Below are 22,476 nucleotides of genomic sequence, written 5' to 3'. Positions count from 1 at the left end.
CCACCCAAGAACGCTATGTCTGTTGCTCGACAAGTTCTACAAGTAGATGAGATGAGATGGAAGAGAGTAGAGTATAGGATGGCGATATGGCGATAAACTTCCTTGGCGAACTCGACCCCATGGGGTCAAAACTCTCGTAGGACCTCTACGGGACTACCTCGTGCTGTGCGTGCAGGAGTGATAAATAATAGAGGAAGAAAGTGTGTATGTGTGGACATTAAATGGTTGGTGCATTTGGAAACTTTTGAGGGGGAGATCGACATGACAAAGAGGAGAGGGCGGCGAAAGGCGGATGAAGGCGGCATGACGGGTAATGATAGACATGGACCATTCCATGGTGGTGGTGGTGGTGGTGGTGGTGACCGGGGCATCCAATGGAAAGGGTGTAATAGTAAAGACAGACTTTCTTCATCTCTCCTCGTCGGCTTCTCACGCCGGTAAAGTGGCAGAGTGGCAGCGTGGCAGCGTACATATCCGGTGGAAGGATGACTTTAGCCAGCTTCTCTTCAGTCTCCCTGGGAATCTTTCACAGCCTCTTGTCACGGAGTGAACCAGGCAAAGCAATAGATCCCGGTCTCAAATTGGCCATGGAGATTGTCTGACTGCTTCAAACCCTTCAGTAACCCAAATTTATTACCCTCCTTCTTTGGCAGAGCCGATAAGTAGACTTTCTCGTCCGGAGTTGAACCATGGGTGCATCAGCAACACCTGGTGGTGGCGGGGTTTCTCCCAGCAAGAGCTTGACCAACTATGCATCGTATATCCCCGAGGGAAGCAGAAGGCCGCGAATTGGACATCTTGACCTGGACTCCAACACCGTCACACCTCTCTCTTACATCTCCGGCACACCGATAAGGAGTCTTTACGAGGTGATTGCCGTGGGCGAAGACGCCATCATCCAAGCCGGAGAGCCGTTCCCGCGGAGCAAGGCGAGATTGTTACCCCCGATTTATGGCCGGGATATTCTTGCCGTTGGGAAGAACTATGCAGTGAGGACTGACTTGTCGGATATACTGAGTTGCTCGTGACTGATGGATGTTTCTTCAGGCCCATGCCAAAGAGTTCAATGCTTCCGGGTAAGGTGGCCTTGTGAGAGAGTTCGGAAGGTATCGAATAACGGGCTGACCATCTTGAGCCTTCCAGCTATGACAGCTCTGACAAGGTCGATATGCCAACCCATCCCGTCATCTTCACCAAGCGGTGGACATCTGCTATCGCGGATGGGGACGAGATATACCCCCATCCAGGCTTCACCGAGTCGGTGGACTATGAAGGCGAGATCGGGGTCATCGTAGGCAAGGCTGGATTCAAGATTGACGCAAAGGATGCCCTCGAGCATGTCTGGGGGTTTACCATTATCAATGATGTGACGGCTCGCGAACGGCAGCGGGACCATAAGCAGTTTTACCTGGGGAAATCGTGAGTGGTTATCCGCACCTTGCAGGAGACGGGGGTAGCCAGGGTCACCATCCTACTCAAGACCCTCGCAATTTCAGCTAATAGTGCTTCCAGACCCGATACCTTTGCGCCAATGGGTCCGATCGCGGTCCCAAAGGAGCATCTTCCGAAGGTTCTTACTGTCCAAACTGTCGTGAATGGCGAGAAGCGACAGGAAGCGACAACCGACGACTTGATCTTCAGCATCCCGACATTGATCGAGACACTGTCCGCGGCGCAGACATTACAACCTGGAGATGTGTTGGCGACTGGAACCCCGGCCGGTGTTGGATTTGGCTTTGATCCCAAGGTGTGGCTGCACCCTGGCGACGAGGTCAAGATCTCTGTAACAGGCCTCGGGACCTTGACAAACAAAATTGCGAGTCCAGAGTCGAGGAATAGCATCCTCAACCACATTGTCTCGCCTGCCGTGCCCGTTGTGAATGACCGGACGGCTGAGGGCCGTGGACTCAGCTCTGTTGGCTCGAAGCAGCTGTTCTACCAGCGAAAAGGCGGTGATGATGCTGGGCGGCCCATCTATTTCATTCATGGTCTGGGCGGCACTTCCGAATATTTCGGACCACTGATGACAAGGCTGGGGAACTCCTGGACATATCACCTGGCAGATCTCGAGGGGCACGGGCTATCGCCCACATCCGCAACGAGCAAGCTGAGCATCGCTTCTTTTGCCTCAGATGCGTATCAGCTTTGCTCCCGGGCAGGTATCACCTCTGAGTCTGGCCTCACCGTGGTCGCACATTCGATGGGCTGCTTGGTTGCGATGAAACTGGCCCTGGATCACCCGGATTTGGTCAAGACGCTCATCCTGCAAGGGCCCGGCCCTTCACCGCTCCCAGAAGCCGCCAGCAAAGCCACATACGCCAGGGCTGCCCTTGCTCGGGAAAAGGGTATGCTGGGGGTGGTGGATGCGGTCGTGGGCGCAGGCACATCCGATTACAGCAAGGCACATAATCCTCTCGCAATCGCCGCCGCTCGAGTCTCCTTGTTGGGACAAGACGCCGAAGGATATGCAAAGGCCTGTACTGCACTGGCAGACTCGCACGCCGACACGTTGGACATATCAGCGTTGAAGGTGAGGGTGTTGATCATCACGGGAGAGGAGGATAAAGTGTCGCCGCCGGAAATGTGCAAGAGGATGAAGGAACAAATGCCCAACTGCGAGGATGTTGTTGTGCTTCCGCAGGTCGCGCATTGGCACTTGTTTGAAGCAACCGAGAGTGTTTGTTCGGCTGTCGCCGACTTCCTGGGTAAGTAATTAACATCCACAAGCCGGCGCATTTCGGGATCATTCGAGTCGGGATATCGAAGCTAGAAAGAAGAAAATTGTGTAGAAGACTTTTAGACTTACATACAGTATGTACTCTGGTTCTCTAGATAGAGTTGCTTTTCTGCCTTTGAGGTTGGAGACAAGTCGGGTGTTGCCGTCGATCCTGTGGGTAGCTAGAGGTCCTTTGTGCTCAACGGTGGTGCTTGTAGACGATAAGCACGGATGTGGCTGAATCTAGTGGTACCTAGTAGTACCTAGTAGTTGTGATGCCCGTAAGGATTTCCCAAAACAACCCGGGACTTTGCTGGGGAGCAGGAAAAGGGGTGTAGCTCAGTACCGTTGATGCCCTCCTGGGACAAGTCTTTGGGGGGCTTGGGGGGTCCGGGGTGTCATTGGGGCCTAAGTGAAGCCCACCAGCCTCACTATCCCTGCCCTCTAGACGCCCCCAGGACCCTTCCCCCATTCTTCCCGAATAATCCCTTCATCCCTTATGCCCTTCTAATGCCCACCAGTGCCTAGAAATCTTCTACCCGATGGACCGTTCTTATGCCTAGTGATCCTTATGTTTGTACCTACAAGTGCTTGTACAATTAGGCATTAGTCTCACTATCTCCCCCTCCCCCCTGTCGCCCCCATGTTACACCTCAATGGACCCGGTGCCCGGCCCCGGATTTCTTTTCTCGGTGCTTAACTGGACAAAACATTCATCCACGTTGCTGACCTTGACACGTCCATCCTGCTTCATCCTTCATCCTTCGTCGTTCTAACCTTCTAACCTTTCACTTGGTCGCATATGCTGACTCTCATCGCAGCCACAAACTGCTGTATCAACCATTGAAAGTACCGTCTCGTGTTGATATTGAGCCTTGCTCTCTCGTCCCTCAACTCAAAAGAGCTGCGGATTTGCTTTTCCGTGTTACATGGCGCCTCAAGTCGACAAACGCCAACCTCGGGTGCCTCTGAGCTGCGAAAACTGTCGGAAACGAAAGATCAAATGTTCGGGCGAAAGACCCTTTTGTGACACATGCGCCCGTCGTGGCTTCAGCCATACCTGCTTCTATCTGCGGCAGAATGTGCAAACCCCTGCAGGGACCAGCTCCGATGAGGTGCTCCAGAGAGTGAGAAGAGTCGAAAATCTCCTCGAGAGACAAGTCTACCTCCTCGAGCAGCGGCTTGAACCTTCACCAAAATCGAATTCGTCCAACCAAGATACTTTGTCCCAACATCAATCGTCGTCCGTGAACTCGTCGCCCTGGACCGAGATCGAGGCAACTCCTTCTGAGACTGCCCCGGCAACAAATGTCGGTACGATCCTGGTGTCCGAGGGAGGTTATGAAAGATTTATTCCCGGGCTCGCTTCTTCAGATGCCGAGTCGGTCAATGAACTGATTCAATCTGCTTCTGCTCCACCAATGTCATCGAGTTTCCCCTTCTCCGCCGAGGCACTCGCCACACGAAGAGCGCTGTTGGACACCCTACCGCCTGGACGACAGTGTGACGAACTGAAGGATATATTCTTCGAAGTGTTCTCGCCGGTGAGTGTCACTTAAGCTTCTTAGTATCTCTCCAGTCGTCCACCTCGCCCCCTCAAGGCAGATCTGCCAGAGTCTTAAGAGCCTTAGGAGCAATACCCTACTGGCTCAAGGATCTGAGACTTGTAAAGTGCTGTTGGCACTCAAAGAGAGCCATGTTTTCTCCTCCTTGTCACAAACATGGTAGGTACGGGCAGATATGGTCTTGTTGAATGGTACGAGAACAAAAAAACAACAACCTTACACTCACCAACGAATGCCCTCCCGCACCAATGCACGAGAAACTACCCTTCCGACGATGCTGACTCAGTCTCAAACAGCTCTTTCACATACTCCATGACCCATCATTCCATGCCGAGTACGCTCACTTTCGCCAATACCGAGGAGATGTGTCCCTCTCGTTTCTTGCCTTGGTGTTCGTGATTCTCTCCATCTCTGTTACTGCACTAGACTCGGATCATCCACTGCTCGCAGACCTCGGAATGGAAGCGACGGCGTCAGCAAATATCAAAAGCTTAGCGACAAAATACCGAGCCGCCGCCATGGGATGCCTCTCAGCGGACCATTTTATGTGGCGACACAACTTGCAGACTGTGCAAGCCTTGGTCCTTTTGATATACGCACTTTCACATGCTCATGGCCCTTCATGGGCCTTGTTGGGGGCTACCTTCAATATTTGCGTATCGATCGGGTGCCACATCGACCCGTCTCAACTAAACCTGGACCCAGTGAGAAGTGAACAGCGACGCCGGTGTTGGGCTGGCCTCATGTTACTGTATACCATTCAAAACACTTGTCTGGGGAACATTGCCCCGATGAAGGTCATAGCCAACGTCCGTCTTCCTGCCGACGTGGACGATGACCACATCACCATGTACGACAATCCGCTGTTGCACACAGATGAAACCCAACCCAAACCCCTGAGCAAAATGTCGTACATCCTCTTCAAATTCAAACTATATCGGTTGGCGTCCGATATAACAAACTTCACCCGGGAAAACGGGCAGTTGAGCGGCCTGTTCGAGCTCGACGCAAAGATCTCGAGGGAGGAGCACGAACACGACGCACGATTCGCCGACCCTCAGCGGCTTCCAGTTTACCACCTGGCTCATCTATACATCATCAAAAACTATACGAATCACCTGCGACTCATCCTCCATCGACCGTATCTTCCACCACATTCTTCGGCGGCGGACAGCACATTGTACGAGTACCCGGAACAAATGCTGCAGAGCCGGCAGTATTGTAAGATGTCGGCTATGAAGATCATTGACAACCACGAGGACCTCTGCTGTAACGACAGGTTGAAGCCTTATCGCTGGTTCGTGTACGGTCTGGGTGGCTACCAGACGTTTCTGGCGGCGTCGACGCTTGTGGTGCTGCTTGGGTCGGAGGACGACTCGGTCGCTTCAGACCGCGCGGATGTCATCTACGCTCTTCGAAAATGTCAAGCACGGTTCGAGCAGCTGTCTCCGCGCAGCGACATCTCGGCCAAAGCGGCCCGGATCCTGCGCCGCACGCTTGGTCCCGTCACGAGTACCAACGGTGGTGGTGGAGGTCTCCCTCAAGAAACCCAAAGACTGTACCATCAATCCTCGAGCATTAGCGACGAGTCCAAGGTCGTGTACAGTATGAGCCACAGACACCAAATGTCCAGCGCTTCTCCCGGTAGCATCCATGACCACCACCACCAGCAACAGCAGCAGCACACATCAATCCCGCCTGGTCCTGCTGGATACAGCCAGACCGGCTTCACCAGCGGTGGCTTTCCCAGTGGTGCCAACGAGGCCGTCACGACAAAAATGGAACCACCACCACCACCACCGCCACCACCGCCAACGTCACAGCACCAACACCATCTCCAGTACCAGCACGAGCTCCAGCACCAGCACCAGCACCACCATCAGCAACAGCAACAGCCTCCCCCTCATCCTCACTCCTTCTTCCCCTGCCCACAACCGCTCTACGAGCTGATGAGTCTCCCCGCGGAGCAGTGGCTGGGCGGCCCCTCCGCGCTGGCCTGGGACTGGAGCAGCTGGGTCGACGTGCCCGAGGCCTCGATCGCGGGATCCGACATGTTCATGGACACTTCGGCTTCGGGCGTCATGATGTGATGCTATCTTGTGTCCTTTGTTATATTTATAGGAAGACATGGACGTTATGGATATAGATATGAAATGTAAATAACCCCTGTGCGAGCGCATGGTTGGTTGGTGCTAATTAAACCCCCCGTTTCACTTCACTCCAATTCCACTACTCCTGCTCTACTTTCCTCCTCTGGTGCCCGTCGTGTCTCTCTGATCAAGAGAATGACATGTCATGTCATGTAATTTATGCACGGTGCACTGTTGGTTGGCAAGATGGGATGTCTCTCAACGACCACGAAAGCCACGACCGGACGGATGAGAACTTCTACGACGCGGGTTTGAGGGAAAGGGGACAGGGACAGGGACAGGGACATGCCGTCGTTCGATAAAATACCTATATAGGTAACTGAGGACTTTTAGACTGATTTGATATTACGGCGCGATACCCATCGCATGGACCGCTGGATTCAGAGGCACCACCAGCACCGCTTCACATTATGTACTTTTCTTTACCCCAGAGCCTTCTCCAGCCTGTTCCTGACGGCCAACCACCAGTTCGCTTGCTGCTCGACCTCGTCTCTTTGTTTGATGGCCCGGATGGTCTCGATTGGCCGCTGCGATTTGACCTGTTCCTCGGTGAAGAAATTACCATGGAGGCCATAGGGTACTCTCTGCGTCAGGTATATCCGCGCGACCAACGTCTTCATGTCTCGGGCATCAATGATCCACAGCTCACTTTTGGCGTCGGGACGACATTCGCCTGATGAGTTCAGCTGTGATTCGTCAAAGACATAGGTCAACAGCCAGCCATCATCTTCCTGAGTGCCGTTTTCACGTGGCACAAAGTGTGGCTCCTGTGCGAACCAGCCTTGCGGAAGGCGAAAAATCGAGATTGGGTCATCCTCCTCCCGAGATTGTAAGATCGTGTTGATACACCTTGTATCAACACAGTCAAGTACACCCGGGGTATGTGAATAAGTCTTGCCTCGCTTGATGAGCGTCTCCACATCTGCCTTGACCAAGCAGTCGATCTTCGCAGCACGGCCAAGGGCGACTCCAAAGGTGCCTATGGAAGTCGAACAACCAAAGACATATCTAACCTGGCTCATTGTGCTGTCTTTCCTAATATTGGGAAATTCGAACGGGATAGCACTTAATGCGAACTCATGTGTTATGTGCCCTGGCTGTGCCATTGAGAACTGATAGTAGTGGAGTCGGCACTGTTCTTCACTATCAGGCCCATTGAGCATTTGTTGAGGAGCAGGAATATTGCCTGCATCAAAAATGACCGACGCCGAAGTCAGTCGACATGCGAGCATATTGACAGCAGTTGTCCGCAGTTGTCCCGTTACTTTGTCAAGCACCTGATCGTCCCACGTGTTCGCAGTATGGAAGATGCAGCATGCTTTTGTCTCAAACCAGACAATCTGCTGGGGCAGGTATCGAGGAAAGATGCCGAATCGAGAATGAGACGTTGCGTCGTAGGTAACAACAGGCTTATTCTTTACCAAGTTCAATGGATCCAGCGACAGAGGCAAGTCCATGATGACAGTGTGGTGTGCCGACACTCCAAAATCATGCATCATCTTTGCCGACGAAATCCCCGGAACTGGGGCATTCAGAAGCCTGATTGGTCTCTCGAGCGGCGAAGTAGGGACGGCGGGCGAGAAGGTCGCAGGGATAATCGAGTAATGTACATATGGAGGGACAAAAGTCGAGTGGAAGAGGACCAGCTCTCCCGTCTTCGGGTCGACACGAGGATGGGCGGTGGTCCATTCTTTCATGAATCGCAGTAACCCATCTCCCCCAAATCCCGAGCCGTCCTCTCCTCCCAGCTCCCCTTCTGCTCTCTTCCCGTTGAACCAGCCAACAGTTTCGAGGCCCGGAAGAACGATTCTGATTGGGGGGCCGGATTCGCAGGTGGCAAGAGCGCGACCATCATGGAATAAAACACCCGTGTTGGCCACGCTGATCTTCTTAATGGCTTGGACTGAGCCAGGAAGTCGTGATAATAAGACATATAAGATGCTGCGGAAGATAAGGGCGATGAGCTTGTACAATGAGGTCAATGGATTGACCAATGCTGCTATGCTCGGCAGGATCGGATGGCGCAGGTGTTTTGAGGATATTGTGGACAGATAGATGTCGGTCAAGATGTATTGGTTGACAAATTCTGGTTGCACACCGTTGGCAGTTCGTGTGAACGCGACACCGCTGAGCATACCATCACCGTCAAACCAGTGCGCATCCCGGCCCAAGTCCTCGTTTGCCACTGGGTTGCCGCCATTTCGCACGTATTCACCTCCAAATAGCTCTTCTGGTATGCTCCCAGAATATGAGCATGGTACTAGACTCTGGGCCTTCTGCAAAGGAGCAAAGTTGCCACTAAGGTAGGGATGCGGATGGCTTCTCTTGAAATCTCGAGAGGACTTCGCGCTCGAGGGCGAATAGGATGGAGGCTTTCTGAGTGTATCTGGTGCGACCACGGAGGAAAGCGAGTTGGTCATACTCGAGACAAGATGGAGGGACCCAGCAGTGGTGGAGATCCTCGACACAGCCTGAAGCCGAATCGTTCCGCAATGTGTCGGTTTGCTACTAAACCTTTAAGAGGGGATCTTTATCAAAGAGCGAATGCTTCCACAAGTCATGCAAGGTCGACGTCTCTTGACCGAAGCCGTTGGATGTGACGGGGTCCGAGACGCCCCTCAGGATCAAGTTCAAACATGCATCGGATCACGCAACCAGCGAGAAGAGAAGTTCGATTCACATGTCAGCACCAGGGGGGCCTTGCAAGTGAGGAGATAAGTTAGTGGCCTTGCTAAGCTCACATGATGAAGTCGTCGCAGGACAAGTAGGGGAGGAAGCATTGATCTCAATGCCAGCATGTCTCCTAAATACATCCAACCAGAGGAAAGCAAAGGAGGGGAAAACAGCCCAGCGAAGACAAAACTGAAGTCAGCCGAGCAGGTGAAAGCATCGAAGCTGCAGGTCAACGATGCGGAGGAAATCATGGCGTCATTGAGCACCGGCTGGTGGCAGCAGTGTCATTTGAGCTAGTAGAAAGAGCCCAGACGCTAAATGATGATAGCTACCCCTGGTCAGTACCATGAACAGAATGTTAGCCGAGAACCCGCTTACCTCTTTGGTGGTTCGACTCTGGCTGCTTTTGCCGGAAGCTGCACGCCGTGGCCCGTCAGCCTCGTGTCCCTGTGGCTTGACCCCCCACCACCATCGCCCATCACGACCTTCATCGTCCGCAGCTTTCATCCCCAACTTGGAATTGTGCGCGTCATGATATCCCAGAAATTTCATGGCTTCCCGTCAGACCTCTGCACAAGTCCACACAGCCATGCCTGCATGCTTTTCGGCTATCCATATACTTTGCCTCAAAATCCCAACCGTTCCTCCGCTCCTGGCGTTGAAAACGAACGGCTGATTGGTATAACATGGCGACTGCCGCGGCCGGAAGCTTTTACTGAGACAGGACTTTTTGAACTTCTTTCACTGGCGCTGAAGGCCTTCAATTGACCATCAGAACTCTGTCCTGATGTACGATTATGCACTGGTGTATGTGGCTGTCTGCTTCTGACTCCCCTTTCCCCTCCAAGCATGTTCTAACAAGTGCCTCTGCCGCAATAGTCATGTTGTTTACACAATCCCTCTTGCAATAGCCTTGTCTATTGCTCTAGGACCTCTGTTGACACGACGGGATATCTACAAGATATGCTTCCTTCAACTTGTCGCCGTCACATATACAATTCCTTGGTGGGTGTAGGCTCGACGACTTCTGTTCTTCAGAGATGCTGACTGGCCAAGGGATTCATACCTGATTAGAACCAGGATTTGGAGTATGTCATTTCTATTCCTATATCCCTGCTGGTTTCTGACATAATACTAACTTGTGCTAGCATATCCGCAACATGTTGTTATAGGGCCGACTCTATTTGATATTCCTGCCGAAGAGGTCTTCTTCTTTGGCATCCAGACTTACATCGTAGACATCCCCCGGGTTTGTGAGCAGTCAAGATCGCTAATTTTGAATAGTCAACTTGTCTCCAAATACTCCTCAGCAAGCCGGTGCTCACTGCAATTTATTTGCATAATGAAGCTGACTCACTGGACCCTGTTGGCAAAAGTCTCTTGATTTGGAAACGAGCAGGTCAGCTCGTTTTTAGCTTGGGTTTGGTGGTTCCAACCCTGCTCCGAGAAAGCAATGCCGAAGGCCATTACATGCGACTGATCCTGATTTGGGCTTGCCCGGTAATGTTGATGCTTTGGACATTTGCCTACCAGCTACTTCTCACGTTGCCATGGACTACAACCTGGTTACCTATCGCCGCGCCGACTTTATATCTGTGGGTCGTCGACACATTGGCTCTCCGCCGAGGCACCTGGAGTATCGAATCAGGCACAAAGCTCGGCATTCAGGTCTGGCCTCATTTGGAATTAGAAGAAGCCATCTTCTTCCTTCTGACAAATACCCTTATAGTGTGGGGGGCGACTGCGTTTGACAACGCCGTGGCTATTCTCGACTCCTTTCCGGGGGATTTCCCCACGGTCCCCGGCATCCCTCCTCCGACCTTGATGTTCAAAGCTCTATTTCTGGCCACTTCAAAATATGACACTGCGCGTCTCCACGGCTTGCGAAATGCACTCACAGTTCTTGCTAAGAAAAGCCGATCATTCTACCTGGCGTCGGGGGTCTTTGTGGGTCGTCTGAGAATCGACCTGATACTCCTCTACGCGTTTTGCAGAGTGGCTGATGATCTGATTGACGACGCGCCTTCTGCAGCTGAGGCAAATAAATGGGTGCAATATTTTACCAACTTCCTTGATGTTGCGTACTCACCGAAAAAGGACGAGAACCGGTTACAGCAGGCTCTAGACCCATTCCCGCCCAAGGCACGGTCTATCTTACGACTTCTTCCAACGGACAAGTTGCCCTCGGCGCCGCTCTACTCGCTTCTAGATGGCTTCCGGATCGACCAGAAATTCTTTGATCCAGAATCTAGGCGCAATCCTCCCATTGCCACTTTTGCTGACCTTGAACGATATGCAAGCTGTGTCGCGGGTACGGTCGGTGAGCTCTGTTTGAACCTTGTCTACTATCATGACCCCGATCAAGGAACACAGACAGATACAAGACAACAGTGCCTCACTGCTGGTGCAAAAATGGGCCGAGCCCTGCAATACATCAACATTGCCCGAGATGTCAAGACAGACGCCGATGCCGGACGATGCTACATTCCTAGCGAGTGGCTTGATAATTCAACGCAAGGTTTAGCCTTATCTCGAGCCGACCAAATTGCGCTCCATAGACGGACAATCTTGGACTTTGCATTCGCCATCTACGCTGAGAATAGAGATGCAATCGAGGCGCTGCCCTATTATGCGCGAGGTGGCATCCGTGTCGCGGTCGAGAGCTACATGGAAATTGGCAGGATGATGCGCGAGCGAATGCAACAGGGCAGGCCTTTAGATTTTGCTGGTGGTGGCAAGAAGGGACGATCTAGCGTCCCCAAGCCGAGGAGGATATGGGTTGGATGGAAGACAATGATGGGGAGTAGGGGTGCTGTGTGATAGAGGGACTTTGCCTGATCACTTCTACCCTCAATCTTCATAGCTGTGTTTTGTTGCGAGTCTCCCTCTGGTCCTGTTCGGGGGTCTCACCAAGGGATCGTTTGGCTGCAGCTAGCGTGCGGGGCCTGCGCGTCGACATCAGAGCCAGATCTTCCTTGACCTTGGACATTGTAAACTCCCCTGCGTTAATCCATTACCAATTTCTTCGTGACTACAGCCGTGACCTGCTCACACCTTGGATAAGATCGCAGACGCCAATGGAGTTGATTCCCGTGCTTCAGAATGGACTGTGGACCGAACCCGCCCGGAAATGTTCACATGCATGTGTCTTGAATCCAAAGTCATGTTGTCATTGACTCTGACGGCCTCGTGCCAACAGAGGATACAACATGTCTTTCTAGTAGGCCTCTACCTGCCACTCGATCTCTGAATATTCATAGCAGTTGTGACGAACAAGTGCTGGGATATGGACAAGCCCAAGAGCGTTGTCATCGTAGGTGAGCTTGTTGTGAGACTGGATTTTGTTGTCGGCCTTGGTTCATTTTGCTGATCCCGAGACTACATAATACAGGCGCAGGTGCCGGCGGTATTTCCAGCGCAGCCAGGCTTGCCAAAGCTGGGTTCCGGGTGACCGTGCTCGAAAAGAACGACCACACTGGCGGACGCTGCAGCCTGATACACGATGGCGGCGGGCACCGCTTCGACCAAGGCCCGTCTCTCCTCCTCCTGCCCGACCTGTTCGCGGAAGCCTTCGCCGACCTAGATACATCCCTCGAGGCCGAAGGAGTCGAGTTGCTCAAGTGCGAGCCCAACTACAACGTCTGGTTCGGCGACGGGGAGTGCATCGAGCTGTCCACGGACGTGGCGCGGATGAAGAAAACAATCGAGCGGTGGGAAGGCAAAGAAGGCTTCGAGAGATACCTCGCCTGGATGAAGGAGGCCCACGTCCACTACGAGGCCAGCGTCGTCCATGTGCTGCGGAAGAACTTCTCCACCATCTGGGCAATGGCCCGTCCGAGCTTCCTGCCCTACCTCATGGCGCTCCACCCCTTCGAAAGCATCTGGAACCGGGCGGCGCGCTATTTTCTGACGGAGCGGCTGAGGAGAGCCTTCACTTTCGGGAGTATGTACATGGGCATGAGTCCCTTTGAAGCCCCCGGCACCTATAGCCTGCTCCAGTATACGGAACTGGCTGAAGGCATATGGTCAGTGTCCAGTGAGAGAACCATGATTATAAACTTGTGCATTAACGAGAGCAAAGGTATCCCAGGGGCGGGTTCCATCGAGTCTTGGATGCTTTGGTCAAAGTTGGACAACGTCGCGGGGTCGAGTACAGACTGTCGACACCCGTTGCCCGAGTAAACGTGGACGGATATTCACAGCGTGCGACGGGCGTCACGCTGGCCTCTGGAGAGGTCGTGAACGCCGATATTGTCTTGGTCAATGCTGATCTCGTCTATGCCTACAACGAATTGCTACCTCCTTCTCGGCAAGCTACAACAATATCAAAGAAACCGGCTTCTTGCTCCAGCATCTCATTCTACTGTAAGCTCCCCACTTCGCGACTCTTCCACATCGTGCTAAGTTGTCCAGGGTCAATGGACAAGATGGTCCCTGAACTCCACACACACAACGTCTTCCTCGCCGACGACTACCAAGACAGCTTCGACGACATCTTCAAGCGACAGCAAATTCCCAAAGAACCTTCATTCTACGTCAATGTGCCTTCACGGGTCGACCCGAGTGCCGCCCCTCAAGACCGAGACAGCGTGGTGGTGCTTGTCCCATGTGGTCACCTACTGGAGGGCGAGGCTGATCGAGGGCTAAACCCCCACAGCGCACAAGATTGGCAGGCCATGGTTGCGAAAGCTCGGCATGCAGTCTTTGAGACGATTCGTCTCCGGACGGGGGCGGATCTTCAATCTCATGTCGCTCACGAGATAGTTAATACGCCGAGCACGTGGAAAGACAGATTCAATCTAGATAGGGGAGCCATTCTTGGATTGAGCCACTCATTCTTCAATGTGTTGAGCTTCAGACCAGGCACGAAGCATACGACAATAGCTGGCGTGTATTTCGTGGGAGCCAGCACTCACCCGGGCACAGGTGTGCCCATTGTTCTCGCTGGTAGCAAGATCACCACTGAACAAATCCTTGATGACCTTGGTATGATCAAGCCATGGTCTCCAGGAAACCACAAGAGAAGGGTTGTGAGTGAACTGGATAAACTGGGAACGCGTCCTCTGGATCTCGTGAACAGTCTTCTTGGTCTGTTACTTGTGGTGTTGGTGATGCTTGTGCTCTTGATGAAGTGATAATATGTCTGAAGGGCTTGGTCAGTGATAGACGTCAGCGAAAAGGTGAACATACAAACCACTAGTTCTTCCATTTTCTTCAACCATTCTCAAGTTCTACTTTCTTCGTATCCACCTCCTTGTCAAGGTCTTCTCTCTGCAGCCTCGCGTCATTGTGGCGGCTCTTCTGTTCAGCCACGGAATGCAAAACGGCAAGAAGGACCCATCCCATTTAGCTGGATCTGGCAGCTCTGCCGCATTGGACGTTGCGGATAATCCTCCGGAATGACTTGGTGTGTAGTCAGCACTTCTATGACATCATCGCTCTGGTACCACTGCTGCTCTCATCCACTCACATCACCTCACACAAGAATCCTGGCGGTGGGCGTCGATCATCAAGGAATCACCGGAGAATTCCATCGAATCACTGGCGTCAGAGCAGCTCTAGGTCTCCCAAACGTTTTTGCGGTAGAGCCTTGCTCCCAGCATTTCCGACACAAAATACCTCTGACTAAACCTCTACAGGATGACTGGTTCACAAGGCGACCATTCTCGTCTGAGGTAGTGAGATGGCCTTGCTAAGAGCCCCTTGTCCTTTTTCTGTCGACGTCTCACGATGGACCACCAATGCCGGATGAGCCTAATGCCAGCTGTCTTCGCAATTTTCTCCGGTTCGCCACAGGATTGGAAGTCCGACCTCCTGATCGAGTCCAGTCCCAGCTCCCATCCCAAGTCAAGGCGGTCTGCACTAGCCATCAGCCTGCATTTGCTCCCAAAGGGTCGAAGCCGACGACATCCGAGCGCCAAATGGTTTGTCGGAGTGGTCGAATGACTGTCACGGTAGCCTCAACAAATCTCAGACCACCACGACTGCAGCCCCGGGTGTCTGGACTAACCTGCGTTGACCACGGCGTCCACTCATTGTTGAACGCGATGTTGCCGATGCCAACAGAAAGATGAGCTAATGCGTGGGTCGCTTGGTGACAGTCACCTGTTTGGGACATGAAAACAAAGAGCCTACCAGAGACATCCCAGAGCCTTGCAGCCCAAGGGGCAGATGACCCTCCCCAGATGAGGAAATCTTGTAGCGCAGCTTACTTGATACGTTCTGCCAGAAGATTCCCTCGCTGCCCGGCTCCTACGGCAGCGTCAAGTCCATGGAGAAACTCTCGAGGAATCGCCGGGAATGCTTGTTTTCAACAATGCAGCATACCGCTTTCTGTTGACTGAGCGAAGCGAATCGACGTCACGTTGCTGCCATCCGTGAGAGTCCGTATCTCAGAGGCACAAAGACCTTGATCTATTAAACCCCTCTTTCACCCCGAGATGACAGCTCTATCCTCACTTCAACCAGCACAGTCAAGACATCAGAGGCCAATAGTCCTTTCGCAAAGTCAGTCCCAGCACTTTTTGATCGAAGCCACGACAACCTCCCGCACCAATTACCATTCTCAAGATGGGTAACGGCGTCTTCCGACACAATGGTTTCACCAACACGGTGACTACCAACAACCACATCACCTCCCGTGGTAGTGATTGGTATTGGACTGTCTGTGCGGTCATGACTGTCTCAACCCTCGCCTTCATGGCCCTGTCCTTCTTCAAGCAGCGATCTCAGCGCCTGTTCTACTACCTCGCTGCGGGCCTCACCCTGGTCCCAGCCATTTCGTACTTCTGCATGGGATCCAACTTGGGCTGGACTGCCATCTTGGTTGAATGGGTTCGCAGCGACCCCAAGGTTCACGGCGACATGCGCCAGATCTTCTATGTCCGCTATATCGATTACTTCATCACCATTCCTATCTTGTTCACCTTGTTGTTGTTGAGCTGCGGTCTCCCCACCTCGACCCTCCTGTACACCCTGCTCATGGGCGAGGTCTGGGTCATCATGGCTCTTGTTGGCGCCCTTGTTCACAGCGAATACAAGTGGGGTATGTATTGAAGCGGGATTCGGTATTGGTTACTCAGTCGCTAATTCTGCATGTAACAGGTTTCTTCACCTTCGGAGCTGTTGCACTGTTCTTCGTCGGTTTCGCCATCATCTACGAAGGACGTGCCTATGCCCGCACTCTCGGACAAGACATCCTCCGTGTCTACACTGTCTGCTCCGCCTGGGTCGTTTCTCTCTGGATCGTCTACCCCATCATCTGGGGTGTCTCGGAGGGTGGTAACGTCATCGCTCCCGACTCTGAGGCTATCTCTTATGGTGTCTTGGATATCCTGATCAAGCGTAAGTTGTTCACTTGTCAACTACTCATTCTTTGCGGACGCTGACGATGCCTGCCAATAGCTGTCACCGCTGCTTTCCTCATCTGGGGCATGCGCAATGTCGATATGGAGCGTCTAGGCATTCACATCCGCGATGTCAACTCCACACCCGGCGCTGCTGCTCACTCGGAGAAGGCTGCTGAGGCTGCTGCCGCTGGCGAGGGTGTTGCTCCCGCCCCGGCTCCCGAAGCGAGCGCCGTGTAAAGGGCCGATCATCCCGCAGCATCAGGCCATCGAGCCCAATCTTCGATATATTCGACGGACAACTTACCGGCTGTGCCTGAATGCGGCTACCAGGGGTTGAGAAACCCCTCTCAACTGTCAAGCCAAGAGGTCCATGCGAAGTACTCTTTTTGCTGGACTTCCAACACGATACCCAACCCTACCAATCAAACAAACCCGGTAATGCGACATGTCACTCGTTACACAAGATGAACAAAGGAGATTTTCTTTTACGACCAAGTCACTATTAAACACTAATTCACGGAGTCGGAGAATGCAGAAAGAAGGGAGAGGGGAGAAGGGGGCAAAGTGTCTGATTTATCACGTCGCGACGATACCCAAGATACCATGTACAAGCAGCTCGGCCGCCATTGGGAGGTTAATTAACCTTACGAGAACGAGTAGTATAGTACTTATTTTGACGTACTAATAATATCGATACCATTAGCAATGTCAATGTCAATGTCAATAGAGAATTTCATGGTAATACCAAAAGCTACTCTACACTTGCACCTTGTCTGATTTGGAAGTTTCGTCTACAAGGAACTACTTACGAGTACTCGGTACAGACAAGAACTGGCAAAAGTACGGTGCAATAGTACCGAGTCGAGTCCCTCCATCAGTTACCTATGTACTTACCTACAGGTAGGGTGCATGGTTCATGTAGATGTTTGACACCTCGTGACCTGCGTGCCTACCTACCTAGTACCTACCTTCGTGCCTTTGTACATTCATACCCTCCAACTAAATACCTAGTACCTAGCGAGCTGTGTAGGTACCGTGATACTCTTACCCAAGTCATTAGTCATACAAATACTCGTTCGAGTCGATGACTCGGTTTAGTCTAAACCCCGCTCTCCTTGTACGCTGGGCACTTACTTTTCTTCGAATTCCATCCAACGGAAAGAAAAGACGAAGGGGAAAAAAAAATCTCTCATCCGTGATCCATGGCTGCTTGTTCTTTCGTGTGTGTGAGTCGTGGTGGTGTGTGGGTTGGTTGGGACTTGGTAAAAGAAAGGCCCCGGGAGGTGCCCACACCACCAACAGTATTCTATCCCATCCCATCCCGTCCCCGAACCAGTCAGGTTTCGTCGTCAACCACCATCAGGCTGTGAGGGTCGGGTATGCTCGGCAAGAAAACAATTACTATGAGTAAGAGTGGAATATCTTCTCCGGGCTGGGCTCGAAAATTCTGCAGGCGGGCCAAGAAAGAGACAGAGAGAGAGAGAGACGCACACAAACAAGATTCGGCGCGACTGCGACTTCGTCAAGGAGGACTCGATACTCGAAACTCGAAGAGTTAAAATGACGCGGTATCGAGTAATTTTCCCCAGAGAAAGCTTTTTCCCAGCCAGCGTGCCAGGTCCACAATAGACATTAATGACACGCGCCCGCACAAGTAGGTATACCGACCAAGAGTCGAGACCCTACCAAGCACGAGATACAGCGCGCCGAGAACACTACTAATCTTTTGCTCCAAACTCTTCACTCCCCTTATCATTTGTGTGGATACGAATTGCCTCTGGAGGGCTTGGGTCCAAGCACACCAAGTTACTCGTGAGGTAGTGGAGCACATAGCAAAAATCCTTTTTTCCTCGCTTCACGTCTTGCTTAGCCCATTCAGTCTTAGCACAAAGGCTCTCGGAGATTTTTTTCTGCAAAGACTCGGTACGTGTGCTTGATGTGTACTCGGCAAGAGTATGAGGTGCAGTATCAAGTACCGCGTCGTGTGTGGGAGCAATCGTAAAAAGGAGACTTTCGACTTCATGGTTGTTAAGAGAAAGTCAGCACCTGTGGTTGGTCAATATGGTCGATACCTTCAGTGTTAGTCACCAATAACTCTGGAAGGTGAGTCCCTCCTCAACAGGGCGCAGTGGAAAGGAGAAGCCAGGCCGTGCACGGTAGCTTCGCAGGAGTTTGGGCAGTGTGCACGAGCGTGTTACCCAAAGGATCGACTCAAAGTAAACAGACTTCCTTGGACGGACGGTTGGCCCCAGAAGGAAGGACGGAAAGAGGCCTATCTCGCTTTCAATCGATAGTTCGTCACTGAGATACACAATCAAGGACAAACCACACCGTCTTTGACGCCATCTGTTGACGATCTGGAGAAGCTTGCAGCGTAGCTTACCGTGTCGTTGACCATGTTCCCGCACAAGTCGAGATTGTGGAAAGACCGTTGTTGCTGAAATCCTACCCCAGAGCAGACGAGATTTGCTACCATATTGTTCTGCAGATCATCTTCGTGTGTCTCCACAAAGTATTGCAGCATTCGATATTAGTATGGGGTTATCCAAAACCGCATTCAGTCCTGAGGGTGTGTTCACTGGATCCAACTCCACCTTCTGAAGTTGTAGGTACGAGTAACAGTACGGAGAAGGTACTCGTATGTCAGCCGGCCTTCGTCTTCAACAACTTGTCGGACGCTTGCCGTAGACGAAGGAACTGGCCAAGGATGGCCCAGTGTTCTCCGCGATCTCGAGAACGGTAAGGGCGGAGAGCCACTGATATCGGCCTCGCGCCGTCGAGGTTGTGGCCCGTTTGCACAGAATTTTTGCTCGTTGCGATAAAAGTGGTACACCCAGCGACCATCAACCCCCACCCTCTTGCTGAGAAGTCTCCATCTATGTAGGTCTGGGATGCACACCGTAGGCGAAGTTGGCATCTGGTTTCTGCTTGGAGAAATAAAATCAGCCTGGTTATGGTCACAGCAACACACAGTCGCCAAACCGACCGCTTTGTGCACACCGCAAATCTCAAGCTGCTCTTACCACGACCAACCAGAAACCGTCATCGGCAGTCATCCGGAGGGTTGCAGATGAGGTCGTGTAATCTGAGGCGGCGAGAGGCCCTGGTAGCTCGCCGTGAAGACGGTTCCTGGCACGTTGGCAACACCAGCGGTAGGTCAAACACAGGTAAAGCACTCTGGCCAGCTCCAGGTTAAATTGCACAGTTCCCGTTGGCGGCTACAAATGAGGAAAAGAGTAGTCGACCAGAAGAAACCGCGTCAATTCGGTGCAGGGCCGAACCGACAGTGACCAAAGCCGCAGCCAGTGAGAGGCCTCGTAGATCGTGAAATGACCTGATAACGTTGATGTCAGGGGCGCAGGAAAGAGACAAGAGGGCGAATGGGCGACGGAGCGCAATGTGGATGTCGAGGTCGCTGTTTCATCATTTCCTTCGCAGATGGAGCGATTCTCTTGCTGGGTTGGCGCAGGCAAGCAGCAGATGGGCTGCTTTAAAATGAATCTAACCTGACGCTGGTGCTACCCTTAGGCGGTCCTTTAAAGGCTCTTAGGGGGGGCCTCGGGAAATTTGGCATGGCTAGCATTGGCTGGCAGCTGCGTGCAGTGGAGGATAGGCCCGCAATGGGTCCGTAGTCGCACAGGCACAAGCCCAGGAACCAAGCTTGGCGCGCCCGGGCTCAACCACTCAGGGGTTGCAGTTTCATCTGTTGTCAACCCTTGTGTCCACCACTCTATCCTCTTATCCACCGCTTCTCCACGATCGTCGAAGCCTCATCCCAACTCAAATCAGCCAGACGACCATTCAAAGTTTGCTGAGCTGTCTCTGTTGACACCAGCGCTTTACTCTAACTCGGCCCACGACCGCGACGCAATTTTACCCGATTTTTTGCGATGCTCCCGCTGCCACGCCAGCGCAACCCCATGCCCTCGCCCAGCCCATCAGATATGCTTTTGGCCGCCACATATACTCGTCTTCTTCCCTGCTCGTCTCCATATGTCGCACCTCTCTTTCCTCCCCCAGTGCGAGAATCCAGGATAGCATATTGCTGTCGTCCGAGCATCTGAGCTCCCTCTCAGTTCCCATCACGCTCACTCACCTCCCTTCGAGCAGCGCTCGCTCAGCCCGCCTTGCGCGATACCATTCTAGGACCAAAACAGCACATTGACCGACCACGGCAGGTCATCACACAATCACTGAGACTTATCACGACACTCGAGATCGGACTCTGACAATCGGAAGTCGCTCCGGCGCATCGAGAAACAAATCGCCGCACTACACAAAACCTCAATACGATACCCAAAGCAAAATGCGCATCAGCTCAGCCATCGCAGCAGTTGCGCTGTTGCTAGCGCCAGCAGCTCTTGCTGATCTACCGCCTGGAGACTGGTCGGGGGAGACCACTGTCACAATTACGCAGTCGCTCTCAACCACTCTTACCGTTACCAAATATCTGACATATGCGAATGCTACAACGACGAGCAGTTCCAGCAGCTACACTATCAGACCAACAGGCTGGAATGTCACTTCAACTACCACAACCGGGGCAAGTACCATCAATATTCCGACTTTGACTGCCCCAACTAGCTCAACATCCGGCATCTCACCGCCCATTGCAAGTGCAACTGGCGCAGCGAGCGCTCAAGAAATCAATCTAGCAGTGGCCGCTATGGCGGGCGCCGCAGCCCTCCTCTTGGGCTCATTATAGCCACAGTCTTTTGATATTGATCAACATGTCGAGCATGAAGCGGCATCTTGTTGATACTTTCTTTTCCTCATGTTTTGACTGAGTCAATGTTTTACGTTGCGAGCACCAGCATGCTCGCTTACACTTGTCTGGATAACAACAATTTCATCTCTGAGAGAGTTTGAAGCACATTGCGGAGGACCGATTGTCGGAATCTTTGATTGTACCGCAGCCGGTACTTTCACGAATTACCTATGTGTTGAAGTTGCAAAGTGGGAGATCACACTATCCACGCCCGGGGCGCAGATGAGTCGGACTGTCAGCTATTGTGCAGCACTGGTTTCAAGCATGAGTGTTGGACAACGAAGGCTCTGTTTACATACCAAGTGAATGAAGACCGGGGCGAAATGGTTCTTGGGATAGGGGATGCAATTGGGGGAAGGGGCAGGTCTACGATGACGACGGACACGATGTGAAGTGCAAGTCCCACACCTTTTCGAAAACATGCAAGAGAGTCGCGGTCTCCTTTTTACGAGATGGTGGTGAACACTCGTCTGGGAAGCTTTTTGGCCCACCGCTGCATCTGTACAGATAGCCAGTTCGCGCATTCTTGTAATTGAACTAAGAAACGTCACAGAACACAGCCGGTCTCGCTATGTCGTGGGAAGCGCGATTATCTTGCCCGATTCTGATATTAATTTGTTCCTTTTTCCGAGTTTGGCGATGGAAAGGGGAGGGGGTAAGAAGGATGCACGAGGCACGAAACATGCTGCCGGCTACGTTCATCTCCCGTGATCGACAAGCGCGCAAGACAACCGCCATGTCTCGCGCAGATCTCTACTCGGTGTACTCGGTACTCTTGTTCAATAATCAAAGCCACCGCCTTGAGTACTTGTACGCGTACAAGTAGAGCCACGCGATGAAGGTGGGGAGGTGTTTGTACATATGAGAACAGGACATACGTGGCTTGTCAGTGTTGTTGCTGTCAGTCTGCCAGTCGAATCAATTACTTGCTTGACATGATTGACGTCCTCTTGTACTCAATACTATTCGCGCTGTGTCGAGTAGTGGTTCTAATATGTTGTTTTAGGGTCGTCGTGCAAGTGTGGAGCGATACTAATGGGGGGGTGGCTTTCTCTAGGGACGATAGATAGAGGAGGGGGATGTACTCGGCACCCAGCTCGGTACTCCGTACTGTTCAATTGTGATCATGATGTGGGTGGGCACGGGTGGCTAATCAAGGTGGTGGCTGGTGAGCTGGTGGACTGGTGGACTGGTGGCTGTGTGATGCCCGTCATCCCGGACGCGTCCTTGATCCTTGAGCCTTCGGATACATACC

The 22,476-nt window shown here is 52.5% G+C and overlaps 5 protein-coding genes across 5 annotated transcripts; 4 read left to right on the top strand and 1 right to left on the bottom strand.

Annotated features, from left to right (window-relative positions):
* Positions 1 to 689: 689 nt before the first annotated feature.
* AYO20_00521 (hypothetical protein) lies at positions 690 to 6,371 on the top strand (the record flags this gene model as incomplete). Its single annotated transcript, XM_022638832.1, has 6 exons — positions 690 to 989; positions 1,048 to 1,076; positions 1,144 to 1,419; positions 1,513 to 2,705; positions 3,815 to 4,260; positions 4,848 to 6,371. The coding sequence occupies 6 exons, from the start codon at positions 690 to 692 to the stop codon at positions 6,369 to 6,371; spliced, it is 3,768 nt and encodes a 1,255-aa protein (XP_022505115.1).
* A 482-nt stretch (positions 6,372 to 6,853) lies between these two features.
* Positions 6,854 to 8,851, bottom strand: AYO20_00520 (hypothetical protein; the record flags this gene model as incomplete). Its single annotated transcript, XM_022638831.1, has 1 exon — positions 6,854 to 8,851. One exon carries the CDS (start codon positions 8,849 to 8,851, stop codon positions 6,854 to 6,856), a length of 1,998 nt encoding a protein of 665 aa, XP_022505114.1.
* Positions 8,852 to 10,607: 1,756 nt separating this feature from the next.
* Positions 10,608 to 14,239, top strand: AYO20_00519 (hypothetical protein; the record flags this gene model as incomplete). The annotated part of the gene is made up of 5 exons (XM_022638830.1): positions 10,608 to 11,907; positions 12,365 to 12,421; positions 12,496 to 13,129; positions 13,186 to 13,469; positions 13,518 to 14,239. The coding sequence occupies 5 exons, from the start codon at positions 10,608 to 10,610 to the stop codon at positions 14,237 to 14,239; spliced, it is 2,997 nt and encodes a 998-aa protein (XP_022505113.1).
* A 1,435-nt stretch (positions 14,240 to 15,674) lies between these two features.
* On the top strand, positions 15,675 to 16,690 carry AYO20_00518 (hypothetical protein; the record flags this gene model as incomplete). The annotated part of the gene is made up of 3 exons (XM_022638829.1): positions 15,675 to 16,149; positions 16,209 to 16,448; positions 16,509 to 16,690. 3 exons carry the CDS (start codon positions 15,675 to 15,677, stop codon positions 16,688 to 16,690), a joined length of 897 nt encoding a protein of 298 aa, XP_022505112.1.
* A 4,069-nt stretch (positions 16,691 to 20,759) lies between these two features.
* On the top strand, positions 20,760 to 21,158 carry AYO20_00517 (hypothetical protein; the record flags this gene model as incomplete). Its single annotated transcript, XM_022638828.1, has 1 exon — positions 20,760 to 21,158. The coding sequence occupies one exon, from the start codon at positions 20,760 to 20,762 to the stop codon at positions 21,156 to 21,158; it is 399 nt and encodes a 132-aa protein (XP_022505111.1).
* Positions 21,159 to 22,476: the final 1,318 nt, after the last annotated feature.

The sequence above is a fragment of the Fonsecaea nubica genome (assembly GCF_001646965.1).
Source record: "Fonsecaea nubica strain CBS 269.64 chromosome Unknown Scaff2, whole genome shotgun sequence".
In the NCBI taxonomy this organism is placed as follows: Eukaryota; Fungi; Ascomycota; class Eurotiomycetes; order Chaetothyriales; family Herpotrichiellaceae; genus Fonsecaea; species Fonsecaea nubica.
This window is presented reverse-complemented; position numbering and strand designations above follow the sequence as displayed.